The following is a 16,696-nucleotide window of genomic DNA, read 5'->3' as shown; positions in this document are numbered from 1 at the left end:
CATAGTGAATTTCAAACACGTTATATCCTTGTTATCCAATTCTTCACAGACCCGCCCTTAGTTAATCTGATATTAACTCAAAACTTAATTAGAAAGGAAAAGCTACTGAAAACAAAATTACCGTATTTCCTAAACAAAACAAAAAAAAAACCTTTATTTTCAGTATTAGCTAAACCCACTTATCCTATACACCATCTTTACTGCAAGCCTGGAATATTACTTGATTGTAGACTAAGGCAAAAAGTTATTTTCATGAAGCAAGGAAACTATAAGGACCATGGATACAGAGAGAACTCATTTAGCATCAGAACAGAGTGCTCAATTTAGCGCTTTTTGTACTCAGCATATCTACTAAGATGCAAAAAAACAAAGCTCTGCCAAAAACAGATGGTGAAAAGGAAAACAGAACCTCAATTTGCTAATTAGCAATTTTAACATCTATTACTTGAAAGTATAAATCACTGATATAAACTCCTACAAATAAAAAAGCAAAGAAAAATCTTAGCCACTCAGGCACTATTGGTCCAGTAAAGAAAACACACATTTTTAGAAGAAAAAAAATCTAACAAAGCATTAAAAAATGTCATCTTGATAAACTTAAAACCCAAAGTTAAATGCAACGTGTCCATGGTCAACACTCAGATAGTCTTAAGTCTCCATGTTAAAAAGCGGAAGCTGCACGACCGCCCTGCTGTAACTATCGGGGTTCTCTGTTGAGGACTCCACCTGCTTTCTGCAGTCACTTCCATCCAATGCATACAAGAAACTGGAGCCTCCACGGAAAAAGAGTGCAAGCTTTCAGGTTTTTCTACATCACACAGAACAATTTTCTTGGTGTCAGCAAGAGCAAAGGCCAAAACTGAAACAAGAAGAAACAATCAGGATAAATTATAGCAACATTCCAGAAAACTAAAAGGCTATTTCGCTTCTTGTCCGGTTTTACTATTTCAAATGCATCATAATCATAGAAATTATTTAACCTAAAAATCCTTCCTCTAAATAATATTTTAAAAACTGAAAGATATCTTTGCACATAGTTTTGCTGTTATCTAAGCTTATCTGCAAATGCTCAAACGTGCTGCACTTAACATCTTACACCTCAAAGCCTCTGGACCGGAACCCTGTTACACCAAGCAGAAGATACAGAACAGGTCTCAGCAGCTAAACAACAGCATATCACCAAGATTTGCTTGTCTTGGAAGTAATTCCATCTGCTTGGTTCTCAGAAGGTTTTATATTTCTTTTGTTTCTAACCCTTAATGAGAAACAAGGCCATCAAATACTGAGGAGAGTTCTTCCTTTCACTGTGGCTGAATTATATTGTACAGTTTCTCCACATAAGTCATTGATATCTTCATAACAAACCAAATTTAGGAATTTCTAAGTAGACGGCTTTGAGTTTCACTGTATACCAACACATGCAATTTAGCTGGATGTGAGGCAATCCAGGTCTCCTCTTCAAAACAAATCAAAGCAATCTTGAAATAATCACTACCTAACAAAACTTTATTTCACTGTCCAAAAACACAAGGCATATTTTTTAATGATTAAGAAATCATCTATCTATATGTGTGTGTGTGTATACATACACAGTGTAATCAACATACACTGACTTTCATGATTTATATTTGAGATTCTAGTGTTTTTGCATGAATAGTACAAGATCTCATGATGTTATTTATAAAAACCCTCTAATTCTACACATACATTTTTTTTTTTTAAATAAAAGATAAAACAAGAGCTGAATAAACTGAGTACAGCCAGAAACAGCTGAGGCTTTCAGGGTGTTTTTGCATACTCATTTATATGTACAAGAAAAGAAATGAGCGATGTGGAATACATATCATTTTACAAAAACAATTCAGCTTTTCTTCTTAAAGCACCAATGGTAACAGATGAACTTTAAGCTGTACAATTTACAGCATCTTACTGTATGGACTGTATGTGCACAACAGCTCAAATAACTACTGTCATTGTAAAACAACAGGGAAGGAGAGAGTTCAGTTGTCAAAGCCATAACAAGCTACAAAATAAAGGGCACCAGGAGAAAGATCATACAGAAATGGAAGGAATGGGGTCAGAGCTGAGACTCCTTCGGGTGAGGCAAGCATTCGTGAAGACAATATTTATGAGCCACACATTTAATGTTAACATACAATTTTGGGAGAAAAGGCCACAGTGGCACTGAATTGACTAGTGAATGGAAGATGAAGCTTGGGCCATCAGTGCAGGACAAGACAGCATCAAGAATAAAACCTAAGTATTTTGCATATTCCATCAGATTTCACTTTAGGAGTTATCTTTGCCAGGAAGTCAGATTTCTCTTTAGAGAGATCTCTGCCAAGAAACAACATAGTAAAATTAATCTCAGTTCTATGAAAACACTTTAAAGCGTTCCAAAAAACAAAGTTTCCAAACTGATATTACGTATACAATAAAAATATAATAAGCACAATAAATTCTTTCTGGAAACAAGCTTCCTTTACAAAATTCTTCTTGTGAATAGTAATGTATTTTTAAATAATCCTGTTATTACGTTTGCCATCTGGTCTCCAAGCCAGGCAGGTCACTTCCTTTCCTGTATTTTCATTTGGTGGAAAACTCCAAACTCGATGAAAACTTGCAAGTCGATGAAGTAATACCTAAGACAAAGCAGATACAATGGCAAAAAATAAAAACTCCATTTCCAAAGATGAAATAAACCTAGATCCCTGCTATCACATCTTTAAAAATAATCTCAAGTAGGGGTGCCTGGATGGCTCAGTCGGTTAAGCATCCGACTTCGGCTCAGGTCATGATCTCGTGGTTCCTGGAGCTTTCTGCCATCAGCGCAGATCCCACTTTGGATCCTCTGTCTCCCTCTCTCTCTGCCTCTCCCCCACTAACATGGGTACGCACATACACACACACACTCTCTCTCTCTCAAAAATAAACAATTTAAAAAAACAATCTCAAGCATAATATTTAGCTATCAGAAGAAATTAGAATTTAGAAAGGTCTAAATGAACTTAAGGTCTACTCAAAAAGATGGGTGAAACAAGATCTAATTTGATCCTGTACTCTACACATTTTCCTATCTTCTAGGTCAACAGGAGACTTATCTTTTAGTAAGGAATGAGGTTGTCCAAGAAGATGATGACAAAAAAATAACATAAACAGCACTAGAAAGGTAGCTGTAATATGGTCAAATGACACTAAACTTGGAATCAGACACCTCGGTACCCAACTTCAGCTGTGTCACTTAATGGTCATAGAGCTTGGACAGGTCACTTATTCTAAATTTCCACTTCCACTTGGGTAAATTCCCACCATGGAGGGTCAAGATGGTGCCTACTGAGTCAAAACTAAGGCTGCCCCTGCTCTATTCTCTATCCAACCATTGAAAAGAAGGAAGAAAAGGCCTCAAAACTGCACATGCTCCCGAAGACCCTTCCACACCGTCTCAGTTCCCCACACCACAGCTTCCCCTCTCCCTGCCCTGTCTCATACGCCCTTCACTCTCAGTACAGGGGCCCCCACAGGGAAGCCAAGCCTCCCAAGGAATCCTTCATCCACTAAGCTCAGTGCTTTTTGGAGCCCATCTCTGCCATTCCCCACTTCTGAAACGCTTCCTCTGTGCCCTCTGGAATTCACGGTCAGGTACCCTTAAGGTCTCATCTTCATTCTCTTCTCTGAAACATGCTTCTCACCCAAGGACACCTTTTCCCTGCAGGATTCTCAGATGACAGCCATTTTGTACCCCATGTTCCCCGTACTACCCGGCCAGGAGATGAAGTAGGTTTCCTCCTTGATGCCCAATGCCATTTCTGGATGACTTTTCTTCTCTAAAATCCTCTAACTGTGAATCAGACCCAGTCACATCATGCTACCTACTATCCCTCTTAACTACAGTCATCTATAGACCCCGAGGCCATTCTCCTCATTCCTGGAAGATCTGGACTCCTCCCTGCCTCATTCATGCTCCCCAACGCTATTCATCATCTTTCCTGCAGATTTCAAGAGCTACGGCGCCCTGGCTTTTCCGTTCTCAATTGCCTTTCTTCTAATGATGGCGTCATCAACTCACCTCCATCACTCCCAGGGTCATGCCCTTAACCTTGTCATCATTTCAGCTACAATTGCTGCCATAATGTTCCAAACCTCCCACTTTTCATCGCTGCCTCTATCCTTCCAGCTCATCCCTACTAATAACCGACTGCAATTCTTCCACCAGGTAGGAACCAAGTCATACAACCCACTGATTCCACTTACTCACTGTCGCTCACTCACACATGCTACTTCCATACTTAATCATGTTAGAATCCAAGGTTCATCATTACAATCGCTCCTCTTCCGTGTAACTTTAACTCTCTTGCATCTCTCTTGCTAGGTCACACTTGCAAAACAACCCTGGTTAAAACCAACCATGCCTGCGCCCACACAGTCCAACAGAACAGCAGAGACACAACCATGCTCACTAGGTTCCCTCTCAAACTACAAGACCACCAACACCCCGTGGCTCTTAATACTGACCAGCAATCTTACTACACTTCCCTAGTCCACTTGCCTTGTCAGCCTTTCATACCCCTTTCTCCCCAAACTTCCAATATTTTCTTCTCCATCCTACACAGCGCTCTTTCTTCTTCACTGAGAACACGGAAACAAGTGCCCACTATTACACCCACACACCTAGTCGCACTCAGACCCCATTCTCGCCCGTCCCTCCTACACTAGGAGCTGTGTGGCTGTACTGTCTGCAATCCTCTCTAGACCATGAGGATTTCTGAGGGACAGTGGCAAAGGAGAGAGACCAGAAGATTTCATGGAGGGACCTGAGAGAGGAGACATGCGTACCCGGTGAGAAGTCATTAGGAGTCGTTATAGTGGTGCAGCTTTGCAGGCTGCTAAGTGTTCCTTACCACCTAGTTTCCAAGCTTGTCTGCACACAACACAACTCCCACCTGGCCAGGCAACCATCAGGAAACGTGCCAAAAGGCCAAAGGAGGAAAGATGCACAGCTGAAGGTTTCCTTACACAATGGCTGCCAGGTAATTAAAAAGTCTCAGGAGAAAGGCAGACACAGCGGATTTAGACTTGATGAAGCTACAAACAAGAAATGCCCACTGAGGACAGTCAGGGACCTTTCACTCTCTTGCTAAATTTAAAGGTATTTTTACCAGGAGGTAGCTATCCGACCCACAGTATAGAGCTTGGACAACAGATTCTAGATTTTGAAACACGTCCTCTGTGGCGGCTACATGCACGCACATTTGCAGCTACAGGATGACAGTAACTCTTCTTTCTTCTGTTACTAAACCCTACGCAAATTTAGGGTAAGGTCTGTGGCTCTACTACTATGTCTGGTTCATGAGTGATGCATCATAGGCTTTTAAAAAGCCCATTTAACAAATAAATGACTCAAGGACACTTGGGAATGCAGCACTGTGCAAAAACTGTTTTTGCCATGGAATACGGAAAATGGGCCCATCAATGATCCTTCCCTTATAGGGGCCCTTACACTTTCACTTAAGGTTCACAGCTGCTTGGAAAGGGCGTGGTACACAGGCGGCCCGGCAAGTCCACAGAACGGGAAACTGAGGCTGGGGCAGTCTGCAACGCGCTCGCTGTCAGGTCGGGCTCACTCACCTCGCCCGCCGTGTTGGCCAAAGCGATGAGATCCCGCTTGGGGGACCAGACCAGGAAAATGATCTCCTGCGGCAGCTGCTTCTCTCCCACCACCCGGAAGGATGGGAAACAGGTCGGAAAACGCAACATGAGGGCGGCCCCGCAAGGACACCCCAGTCGGAGGCCGGCAGGGGCCTCCCGCAGCCGCCCCGCCCTCGGGCCTCGCCGGAGAGCTCTGACCCCGGCGGTACCTGCGAGACCCGCCCCCTCAGCGGCCCACGCGGCCCGGGAGCCCTCTCCCTCCCTCCACCCACCGCGCGCCCGAACCTGCGCACCGCGCCGCCGCCGCGCGCTCCGGGCACTTCCGGCGCCCGGACTTCCTCGCGAGAGGACCAGGCGGCGCGGGCGGAGGGCGCGCGGGCGCGCCCCCGAGGCCGCACGCCTGCTCGTAGGTGAGGCGTGGTCACAAGCGTGTGCGCGCGCGCCCGCCGGCCCCGGCCCGTTTCCCCGAAATTCGCCCCTCGGCGTCGATGCGCAGGCGTAGGTTTGGGAGTGAGGCTTCAGGGACTGCGGGGGTAAGAAAAGGAGCGCAAACTTTTGGTCCTCATCGGCCGGTGCCTGCATTGACAGCCTGTAAACGGGTTGTTTTCGGTCCCGGTTAGAATCACCTGGAGAGATTTTTTTTTTTTAACCCCGCCCCGGTAGCACCCCAGACCAACTAAAAGAGAATTGATACGGAATGCGACCCAATATTTATTAAAATTCTAGGTGATCCCAGTTTGCAGCCAAGGTGGGAGGGCCCTGCTCCAAAACCTCTGAGTAGGCATATATCCCGATTATCGCATTAAGCGTCTACAGTTTATTGGTGGGAGTAGCCCCACCGTAAAAAATGGGGGCTGTGGCCTCGGAGCTACCCGAGGATGTACTAGGACAAAGTATCTGGGATCCGCAAACGCACGGGGCATGGGCTCTGCCCTAAAAGGCTTACCGGTCAGCTTGGCCAACTTGTAAGATGTCTCTCTGTGCAGGACAAATTTAAAGGTCAGCATGTTCAAAAAGTTCACGGAAGTTAGGACTCTGGTTAAGAGAATGTGACCGGATCGCCCTGTGATTCTGGAACTTAAAAATCTCTGGTAGAAAACCCATCTACCTTTCACTTCTTTCCCTTGCTGGAAGGAGAGAGAAGCGATAGAACCTTCCAACTTTAACAAGCCCTATCTTCTTGCCCTCTCTCTGGATATCCCCTGGGAAGTACCAGAGGTAGACTAATTCCTTCAGCAACAAAGATTTGAAGCACTGGTTCTGTGGCACTGTTCTTGACTCCTATCTGATGCTTACCCTGCCCCCTCTCAGAGGTAAGGCTTTTTCCCTTGCCTTTGCTGCAGTTTAGCATGACCCCCAAATTCTTCTGGAGGCAACATTTTGAAGGTGAGAATGGACTTACCTTTGGTATCCATGAAGTGCGTTTTCAGGTGTTAACGTTCTGGGGTGGCAGTGATAGATAATCTGGCTACTGGGGGCGGGGGGGGGGGCAGTATCTATCCACTTAACATTCTTAAAATTGAATGCCCATTTCTTAAAATTGAAGTTATCCTGATTCTGAACCCTCCTACAGCACATGAAAAGGACTGTCAGCGGAGGAGTCACTCGGTGCTAGCAGACAGAGGAGAGTAGAAGCATTCCCAGAGAATTTCCCAGAAGGTATTACAGCACAGGAAACGGTGTAGGTGTGGGGTTCCAGATGTGGCCAGGAAACAGCAAACGATGTTATGTGGCCATAGCACGTCGCGTGTCCTCGTGGGAGTGGGGGGCGCTGGAAATCAAAGTTGCCACTAACGGTGTTTCCAGCCTTTTTCTCACTGTCCCATAAAGGAGATTTGGGTCTCACCCACTCCTTTTCTTGGCCTTCCCCGTTGTCTAAGGGAAACACTGCTTTGGCAAATTGGTTTACTTGTGCTTTTGTGGCACAGCATCAACAGGAGAAGGGAAGAATGCCCAGGTGCTTTTTAAGGAGGTAGAAATGCATGGGGTGGGGTGGGGGGGAGTGTGTGCGTGTGAAGAAAATGGAAGAGAAAATAGTCTAAGAAGAATTTCCATGCTCTGTACATCCTCTTCCTAGTGCCCGAGGGGGAAAAAAAATGCAAGAACTAGGTGTTTTTGAATGAACATTTTGGTAGCTAGTCTGTTTGACCACTGCACCCCTTGGGCTAGCTCATGCTGGACATCTTTGCACGTGTTGTAATGGTACAGGGTTGAATTTTGAAGGGCCAGACAGCTGCCAACGGATCGGGAGGGGGGCATATTGTTAACAGCATCACACCGGTTCATTGGTTACTCAAGACCTTAATTCTTGTGCCAGGGGTGATGATGAGTTAGAAGGTAAAGACGGCAGGAAGACTAGGTAGGGGTCGGGGGAGGCACAATTCCAGAGACGTTTCTGAAGTAGGATAATAAGAACTGATTAGTGATTAGACTGAAGGAATGAAAGTGAGGGATTAGTCAAGACTAAGGTTGGGATATTGAGGCATGCAGACTCGGGGATGGAGAAATGGTCATTGCCGGCTTAGGGAGGAGGTAATGAGAGAAGTATGAAGGGGAAGCCGGGGCAGGCAGACCAGGGCAAAGGATTGAGTGAGTGAGGACTGTGCTCGGGTGTTGGTCCGGTGTGAAAATCTGTGGTAGCCAACAGGAAGCTGGAACTGCAGGTTTGAGGGGGGGAAAGTCGGGGCCTGAGCAGATATGTGGGAGTCACTGGATACAGGAACGGAAGACGGAACCATGTGGAATGTGACTAAACTAGGCCATCTGAGTGACTGTTATTTTGAGAGATCTATTTTGAAGTCATAAAATAGGTGAAACATATAAAATAAGAAATTGACCGAATTTGCTGGAAAGATAAATGTGGAAGATAGGTGTTAGACTCTGTCCTCCGTGGCTGCAAAAAAACACTGACTCAAAGTGGCACAAGTAATAACTAGAAAGTAGTGCTTCCTGTAAATGACAAGTCCAGAAATAGGGCCAACTTCAAGGCAGGCTAGATCCAGCCACTTGGTGTCCCCAGGGACCAAGCTCAGGGTGGACCTCATCATAAGGCTGGCTCCCCCTGTGGTCAGTGGAAAGCCACCCACAGCAACCGGATCTACATGCTTCTGCCTTCAGAGAGAAAACAAAGGGCTCTTTTCAAGACTGAAGTCCCGAGCTGCCGCTGTGATTAGACCAACCCCTATCACAAGCGTATCTGACACCAGTCACAGGTGACAGGTATGGAATATGCCCAATAAAAAGTCTTCCCCAAGAGCTGGAGAGGATGTCAGTCATCTCTCTTCCAAACCCCACGGCAGGCACACAACGGGGAGCGCGGGAAAGACGCCGCCAAAGCCATCAATCAACACTCTTCAATATGACAACCAATCGCAAATACGCAAAGGGTAGTTCTAAGTATGAAAGGCATTTGGGAGATGGTCCATCCTGGCAGAGTGAGTCTACACTGTACCAATTATTCGTGGTGTTTCATTTGTCTCTACGGAAGAAATTCGGAGACCAACCCGTGATTCCCATCTGTAGAAAAAAGTATATATGTAGGTATGCATAGGAATTTATCCTAAGACAATAGATTTGGTCATTAAGTATGTTTATCATAGGGTTATTTACAAGAGTGGAAACATATAAACAACTTACATGTCCAACCATGAGAGATTGATGTTAAAAAATACACTATATCCATACTGAAGAATAAGACTATTGTAAGTATAAACTGATGTCCAGATGCTGATAAAAAAGAGGATTACAAAATAGTATGTATTCCCAACTCCCATTCTCCTGGGGGAAACTTTAGAGTGTGTCTGTGTAGCTATTTATACAAAAACCTATCTTTGGAAGGGTGGTTATCTCTGAGAGGTAGGAATGGAGACGTTTCTTTTCAATTTCTTTGATTTACCTGGCTTGTGTATTAATTAATTAATTGCAAAGCTAACAGGCAAGCCCTTTGTCTCTTTTTGTCCTCGTGAAGCATATAAAATGTTCAGTCTGATTTCCCTGGTTTCTCCTACTCCTCACCCCTGCGCTCACAGGTGAAGAAACTGGGCCGGTCTACTGAGGCTCAGTTTTCTTGGAGCCCACCAGATGTGACGCTTCTAGTCTGCCGTGGTACGAAGCCACTACATAGTGTGAGAATCTCGTGACTGTCTGGCTGATGGGATAAAACTCCTCTCTCAGAGCTCCAAGATCTGCTTGCTCACTTTGGGTGCTTTTTCCCCTCAGTCTTGCTGAGTTAACATTTATACTGAATCGCCTGAAATCAAATTGTAGAGATCTTATCTTCAGTGTATTGCAATGACCTTCTTAGCTGACCCTCAAGTAATTTAACCCATATCCTAATGTTCAATTAAAATTGCATCAAATAGGTGAAATTGGATTTTCTTTGCATTTTGTTCAAGCTTTCCTTACCTAGGCAGCTCTAAGCGTATTAGCTTCTGACTCATGTAGCGCAGTTAGGGTTCTGAGGCACCAAGGAGTAAGTATATTACATGGCACTTCCATTCACTCAATCCGCATTTATGAGCAGCTACCGCTTGGTGGGTGAGGAAACGTGTAGCCCGGCCACCCGCCTCCCGGGGTTGTAGGGAAGGTTCGTGAAGTCACATGTACAGCAGTTGGCTGTCTCTGACGTCACTGGGTGCAAGGCACGGCTCCAGAAAGGAGCCAGCGAACACACACCACGGTGTCCGCAGGCCATTGCTACCAACAAAGCTTCTAATCTGAACAGAGGAAGTTAAGTCCAAAGACGTTGATCTAATGCAGGGCATAATTTAAGTACATTAAAAGGAGAAATGAAAAGATGCACAAACATGCACATTTTTATTTCACTGGCAAGAAATATTCCACTGGAGACACCAGCAAGGATGTTGTGAAAAGGAGGTAGCACCAGACCAGGATCTTTTGTGGGCTATGATTTTATATTTAAAAATTAGTCAAACTTCTCATAGATGCCTACTATTTTATAGATCACTTTGAAGGAGCCAGACGTCAACTTAAGTGTTTTCCTTAAAATCACCTTCAAAGCTGAATAATTCTTCTTCTTTTTTTTTTTAATTATTTTTTTGAAAGCTGAATTATTCTACGTGTAAAGCCGTCTAGATAAGGCTGCCAATCTTGCTCACAGAGCACATCCCAACCCGAAACATACATCTAAACCCTCAGTGTCAGGACAGTCTTCGCACTGACTCTAAATACTTCCCAATATTGTTTAGGTGTGTTTTCCTTGTTTGAGTCCTTATAGGACAGAAGACCAAGCCCTCTCCAGATCTTAGGCAGGCCCACCGTTAGGGACTGAATCATACCTTCTAAATCCGTATGTTGAAGCCCTAGCCCCCAGTACTTAGGAATGGCACTATATTTGGAGATAGGGCCCTTAAGAAGGAGAGGCCATTAGTGTGGGCCCGAATCCAACCTGACTCATATCCTTAGAAGAAGAGGAAATTTGGACACAAAGAGATACCAGGGACTCACAAGCCTAGAAGAAAGGCTGTGAGAGGACACGGCAAGAAGGTAAGTTCAGGAGAGAGGCATCAGAAATCCAAACTTGCCAACACCTGGACCTTGGACCTCCAGCCTCCAGAACTGTGAGAAAATAAATGATTGTCATTTAAGCCGCCCAGTCTGTGATATTTTGTTATGGCAGCCTTAGCAAAGTAACACACCTACCATTTGAAAACTTCTAGAAAATTCCATGCCTTCATCAAATTTTTTGAGCACCTACAGAGGATGGTATAAAATGGGTAGTGACATGAAGAAACTGCAGTCTTTTGGGGAAATAGAATCTGTACATATAATGGCAGAACAATACATGAAAGGTGCCTCAGGTGTGGCTGCAGAACTCCCAAGTGTTCAGAGAGGAAGGTAGCGGTTGGTAGGGGGACTCCTAGAACACTTCCCTGGAGACAGTGGGACTGGGCCATATGGAGGGATATAGTCCCAACAGAGCAAAGGGAATGAGATGAAAACAGTGGGGCAGATTGGAGAAATAAATGAGTCTAAATATCAAACTAAATGTAAGAAAAAAACCTGAAATCCGATCATTCAGGGCCTACAAAGTGACTCTGGCTGTCATTAAATTTTGTAATAGAAGCAAGAAGTGGAATTAAATTTAGCTGTAATAATTTAAGAAAAACACCCTTTTAAAAAGCTCTGTGTCAGATTTAGGGATTTTCCTCTATTGGTGATTTGGGTAGGTATCTTAATGTTCAGATACGCAGATTTCTAATTAGAACAAATGACCTCATCTCCCATCACACTTTACCTCCCAGAGACATTTTTACATCCTATTAGTTTATTCCCTGAGAAAAGAAAGAAGCGGTTAGTCCTTAAAATTAGTATTAATTGAACAGAAGAACAGAATCACCGGATTTCTTATTTTTAACTTCCTAAGAAGTTCAAGTTTTAAAGTACATAATTCCTGATTGTAAGTAATACCTGATTTCCTCAATTCTAAGATGTGCTTTTTTTCACATTTCAATATTTCTGAAACAGGATATACCTAAAATCTAACATGCACAATTAATAAGCTATGGGGTTTCTCCCCCTGAAAAGTTACAATCCCACAATAGTGCATTTTACAATTGATGGTACCTTAAAACTAAAGAAATGGGGTGATGATAATAACCCCTGGCCAGCAGGACCTGATTCTTGAGGAATCATGGTCCCTCAGGTGTCTGCGTTTCCAAGGAGATTTCCAGAGATTTTAGCATGGTATCAGGGGCCACCGTGAAAGTCAAGCAATGTTCACACCCATGGCTGAATCAGAGAAGGGAACACTCATAATGATTCGGCAAAAGGTTCACATCTCACCCCGTCACCTCTAAATCCACCCCTCTGACCACCGTAGCAACCTCCATGGAAAAAGGGGACAAGGGAAGAGTTTTCTGATGCATGTTAAGTCCAGGGGCTTAGCTCATCTTTTGATGAGCCGGATATACACCCCCATCAGCTGATCAGGGCCCACGCTGTGCCTTCCACATCATGCATCCAACAGCCCTAACTTAAAGACCAGAAGGAATTTCCATGCCAGATGGGGTGCAGCTCTTGTACCTTTACTCACAGGGCTCTAGCTAAGCCCAAGCAAGCATGCCTCCAAACCTGCTCTAAAGCAACTATCTGGGAATAGGAGAAAAGTCATTATGCAAATGCAAGCCATTCAAAACTATGGGATCTTAAGGAGATCATGTCAGATACCTAGAGAGAAATAGGGAGAGGAACTGTTTGTTCTCAGAATTCAAACCCAGTCCCTTCACTGCTGATACTGGACCACCAGATGATTACCATTAGGGCTGCAACCCCACCCATCTGCACTTAACATTTCTCACCAACAGAACGAGAGCCAGACACATGTGCCTCATTTAACGTAATCACAGAAAACAGCCTGTGGTATAACTATTATTACATAATATAGTAATTATATGATAATAATAATGAAGAAACGGGCTGCGAGTGAATGACCTGGCCAAGGACATATAGTCAAGAAGTGTTCATCAGAACAAGAATGAGAGGTTTTAATCCCCAAACTATGCTGCCTTCTGCTACTACTTTTACAAAGAAATAAAGTTACTGGGGCACCTGGGTGGCTCAGTCAGTTAAGCATCCGACTTCAGCTCAGGTCATGATCTCACGATTCGTGAGTTCAAGCCCCACACCGGGCTCTGTGCTGACACCTCCAATCCTGGAGCCTGCTTTAGATTCTGTGTCTCCCTCTCTCTCTGTCCCTCCCCCACTCATGCTCTCTCTGTGTCTCTCAAAAATGAATAAACATTAAAAAAATTTTTTTTAAAGAAATAAAATTACTGCCTGGTTTAAAAGACATTGAGATGACAGAGCAAGTCATAATTCTAAATGTCTCATTCATTCCGCAACAGTTAAGTGGTTCTATACCATCAAAGGACACTGTAAAAAGTACTTGAAAAACCCATATTTAATCATAAAGCCATGATGATACTCTTGATATCTTTAGACTATCCTCGTCAAAACTCTTCCCATCATCTTCAGTTTTTGTCCCCAAATAATTGCTCATTGTGCCTTCCTTTGCAAGTGGGGTTTAATCCATCATACATTATTTTGATGTTTGACTTACAACATTCCTGTGTCTAATTTAACACACTCGTGTTCAATATAAACAAGACCTCAAGTCTCCCCTTTCATTCCTCTTCTGACACTTTCTGCAAAAGAATGCTATATGCCCACTGTTCAAAAGAGGCCAAAATGATACGACTGGGACAGATTTGAAGAGTGAAAGAAGGCACACGGAGAGGTCTGGCAGACCAGCTAAGGACAACTCCCCAGGTCTCCAGAGAGGCTGCTGAGGGGCCCAGACACCAACAAATGCCACCTGCCTATTTTCTGGCTTCAAAAGGCGCATACCTTTGAAAGCGACAGAATTTAAGTCCAGTGTGGCACTTTCAGAAAATGGCATCAAAGGTTGGACTATAAATCTTTCTTATTCTCAAGTCACTGGACATTTAAGAGCAAAGATATTGATGGGCTCTTTCTCTCCTTTTCTTCTTCCTTGTAACAGATGTGTGATTCATGGATTGCTCTTTAACGGTCTCCATTTTCGTCTTCTTACTTTTTCTTTGCTTCTGCTTTCTGACAGCTCTGAAAAAGAAGGTGCTGAATTATTTTGTAGAATAAGCATGATGTATGTAATTATGCTGGGATTTAATTAACCAGCTGACCAAATAAGAAAATAGGAGGAAAAGAATTTACTGTATCCTAAGCATAAATCCTCAGAACCCTAATCATAATAACAAGGACGTAGTCTGAGGCCTCACTAAGCAATATGCTGGAGTAAAGAAATTTCCTTGACAGACGGTTACTACAGATTGAGAACAATCTATTCGAGACAAACACACCACAGAGGTAAATAGTCAAGCCAGGAAAAACCGCTGCTGTGCTAAAGCGTCCGGTGGCCTCTAGCCAGCATGTGGCATCCAAGCACTTGGAATGTGGTGAGGGCGAGTTCAATGTGCTCCCTATGTCAAGTGCACACGGGATGTTGAAGAAAGAATGCAAAATATTTTGTCAATGTTTACGTTGATTATGTATTGAAATAATACTTGGGATATAGATCCTTTAAATTTTAAAAACAGTAAAGCCAATGAGTTAGGAGGGTTTTTTTGTTTGGTTGGTTTGTTTTTTTGTTTTTGTTTGTTTGTTTGTTTTTGCTGTCGTTTTGGTTTTGGTACGTCTGTACTGCTCAACTCAGCACTTCAATCTCCAAATCCTTGCATTACATTTTTCAGGAAAAGGACCGATACATTCGACAGTTAGCAGAGGTGGAGAAATGAAATCGCACGATGGAAAAACTGACAACACTTAACAGAGGCCCATCTTATAAGCCCTACGGCTAATTTTCCCTTCCTCAGTGGGTGTAAAAGTCTGGACAAGTGCCACACAGGATGTCCGTATTTTGTGGTCCCCGTCTTCTCGAAAGACTAGCTTCAAAACAAACGAGATGGAACTCACCCCCTAAAAACACTAAAGCACACCAGAACAAAACAGATCCTTAGCTTCTGGTACTCTCTGAACTAAGTGACGGACAATCTATAGCTAAGAAAGATTACTTGTCCGTTCATTCTCTCTCTCCAAACTTACAGAATCATGCCATTTATCACATTACCAACCAAGGAAAACGCTGGGGCTGCCAGCACCAGCTAACCTGGAAAATCCCCAAGGCTACCCGGCAGTATCGGTCACGAGATGCACTTCTCCTAAACCACAAGTCCAAGGGAAAAGCTTCCTTCTGATCTGCCCAGGACCAAAACCTAGGAAAGAAGCTCCATAAACAATATATAATCCCTCAGTGGAGCAAACTCAAGCCTCGCTTTCTGTCCACACAACATCTCTATTAAGTGATGGAAATGAGTGGGCATAATCTTTGACTCCAAGGATCTGGGAGACCGAGACAAGGCTGAGGTCACCTTTCCTTTTCCTTCCCCCAGCTTTTTTTTAGGGGAAGAAACTGAGGCTATGAAATCGTCCAATGAAGAAGTGGCAGACCAGCCTGATCCTAGAACCTGTGTTCTTAATTACCTTGATACTATGTACTCTGCTATAAATTATTCAGATATGTAAAATGCTACGCATACAGTAAGCACTAAACAAATATGAGCTGTTGTTAGTAGTGCCACATGACTATTATTCAGACTTTTGCTTGACAACTTTCCCCTTTTCCATATTTAGATTTTGCATTATGGATTCGGATAGCCTACCCGTTCAAAAATAAAACAAATGCTACAGTCATACACTGTTTTGTGCATGTTATATAAACCTCCTTTCCCTCCAGTCATTATTTGAAGTAGACTAATGTTCTGACAAGGGATGATTTAGCAAACTTAATGAAGTCTAATGTCTGGATGGCAAAGTCAGTGAAGCTGTGTGTGCCTGTATACAGAATTTGAACAAATTTTCTTTGGCTTATCCACTTACAAAAAGAACTAAACACGAACCAGACCTCACTAGAATATATAGTTAACAAAAGCAGAAGAATATGTTCACTTGTTAATATGAATAAACAAAAATTTCCGGAGATAAATTTTTCACCTGAGTATAAACTGAACTGATTGAGTATAAATCAATTGTTTTGTTTTGCCTTAAAATTCAATTGACCTAGTAGCTGTTCTCTAAATTATAGGTATTTATGTAATGATAAAAACGATTAACCACAAGAGGGAGCTTGCATCATTCCAGTTCAAGAGCAAAGGCAAATTAAACTCAGAAAAAAACAAATTAATATAAGACAGCTATGAAATATCTTTTATGCCATACATGCGAAAATATAAAATTTTTTTTTAATGTTTATTTATTTTTGAGAAAGAGAGAGAGAAAGCATGAGCAGGGAAAGGGTAGAGAGGACACAACACACAGAATGTGAAGCAGGCTCTAGGCTCCGAGCTGTCAGCACAGAGCCCAACACAGAGCTCCAACACACGAACCACAAGATCGTGACCTGAGCCGAAGTTTGACACTTAATCAACTGAGTCACCCAGGTGCCTCTATTAAAATTATTTTTTACAATTGTAAAGAAAAAATTTTACCTTGTCAA

At 43.2% G+C, this 16,696-nt stretch overlaps 2 protein-coding genes and 1 long non-coding RNA gene across 4 annotated transcripts in view; 1 reads left to right on the top strand and 2 right to left on the bottom strand.

Moving 5' to 3' along the window:
• Nucleotides 1-5,925, bottom strand: part of ANAPC4 (anaphase promoting complex subunit 4) — a 33,744-nt gene extending 27,819 nt beyond the window's left edge. For both annotated transcript variants that reach the window (XM_060655312.1, XM_060655313.1), the window contains exons 1-3: nucleotides 5,626-5,925; nucleotides 2,537-2,642; nucleotides 727-859 (exon numbers count right to left, since the gene is read on the bottom strand). In XM_060655312.1, the coding sequence (XP_060511295.1) occupies nucleotides 727-859; nucleotides 2,537-2,642; nucleotides 5,626-5,754 (368 nt within the window). In that variant the 5' untranslated portion in view covers nucleotides 5,755-5,925. The remainder of the gene's footprint in view (nucleotides 1-726; nucleotides 860-2,536; nucleotides 2,643-5,625) is intronic.
• Nucleotides 5,926-6,187: 262 nt separating this feature from the next.
• On the top strand, nucleotides 6,188-10,629 carry LOC132692649 (uncharacterized). Its single transcript, XR_009616499.3, has 3 exons — nucleotides 6,188-7,032; nucleotides 7,220-7,305; nucleotides 9,675-10,629. It is a non-coding gene; the product is annotated as an uncharacterized LOC132692649 (long non-coding RNA).
• Nucleotides 10,630-13,676: 3,047 nt separating this feature from the next.
• ZCCHC4 (zinc finger CCHC-type containing 4) overlaps nucleotides 13,677-16,696 on the bottom strand; it is a 50,554-nt gene continuing 47,534 nt past the window's right edge. The window contains exon 13 of the mRNA XM_060655314.3: nucleotides 13,677-14,247. Coding sequence (XP_060511297.3) covers nucleotides 14,112-14,247 — 136 coding nt within the window. The 3' untranslated portion in view covers nucleotides 13,677-14,111. The remainder of the gene's footprint in view (nucleotides 14,248-16,696) is intronic.

Source organism: Panthera onca, chromosome B1 (genome assembly GCF_046562875.1).
Source record: "Panthera onca isolate mPanOnc1 chromosome B1, mPanOnc1 haplotype 2, whole genome shotgun sequence".
NCBI classification, from domain to species: Eukaryota; Metazoa; Chordata; class Mammalia; order Carnivora; family Felidae; genus Panthera; species Panthera onca.
This window is presented reverse-complemented; position numbering and strand designations above follow the sequence as displayed.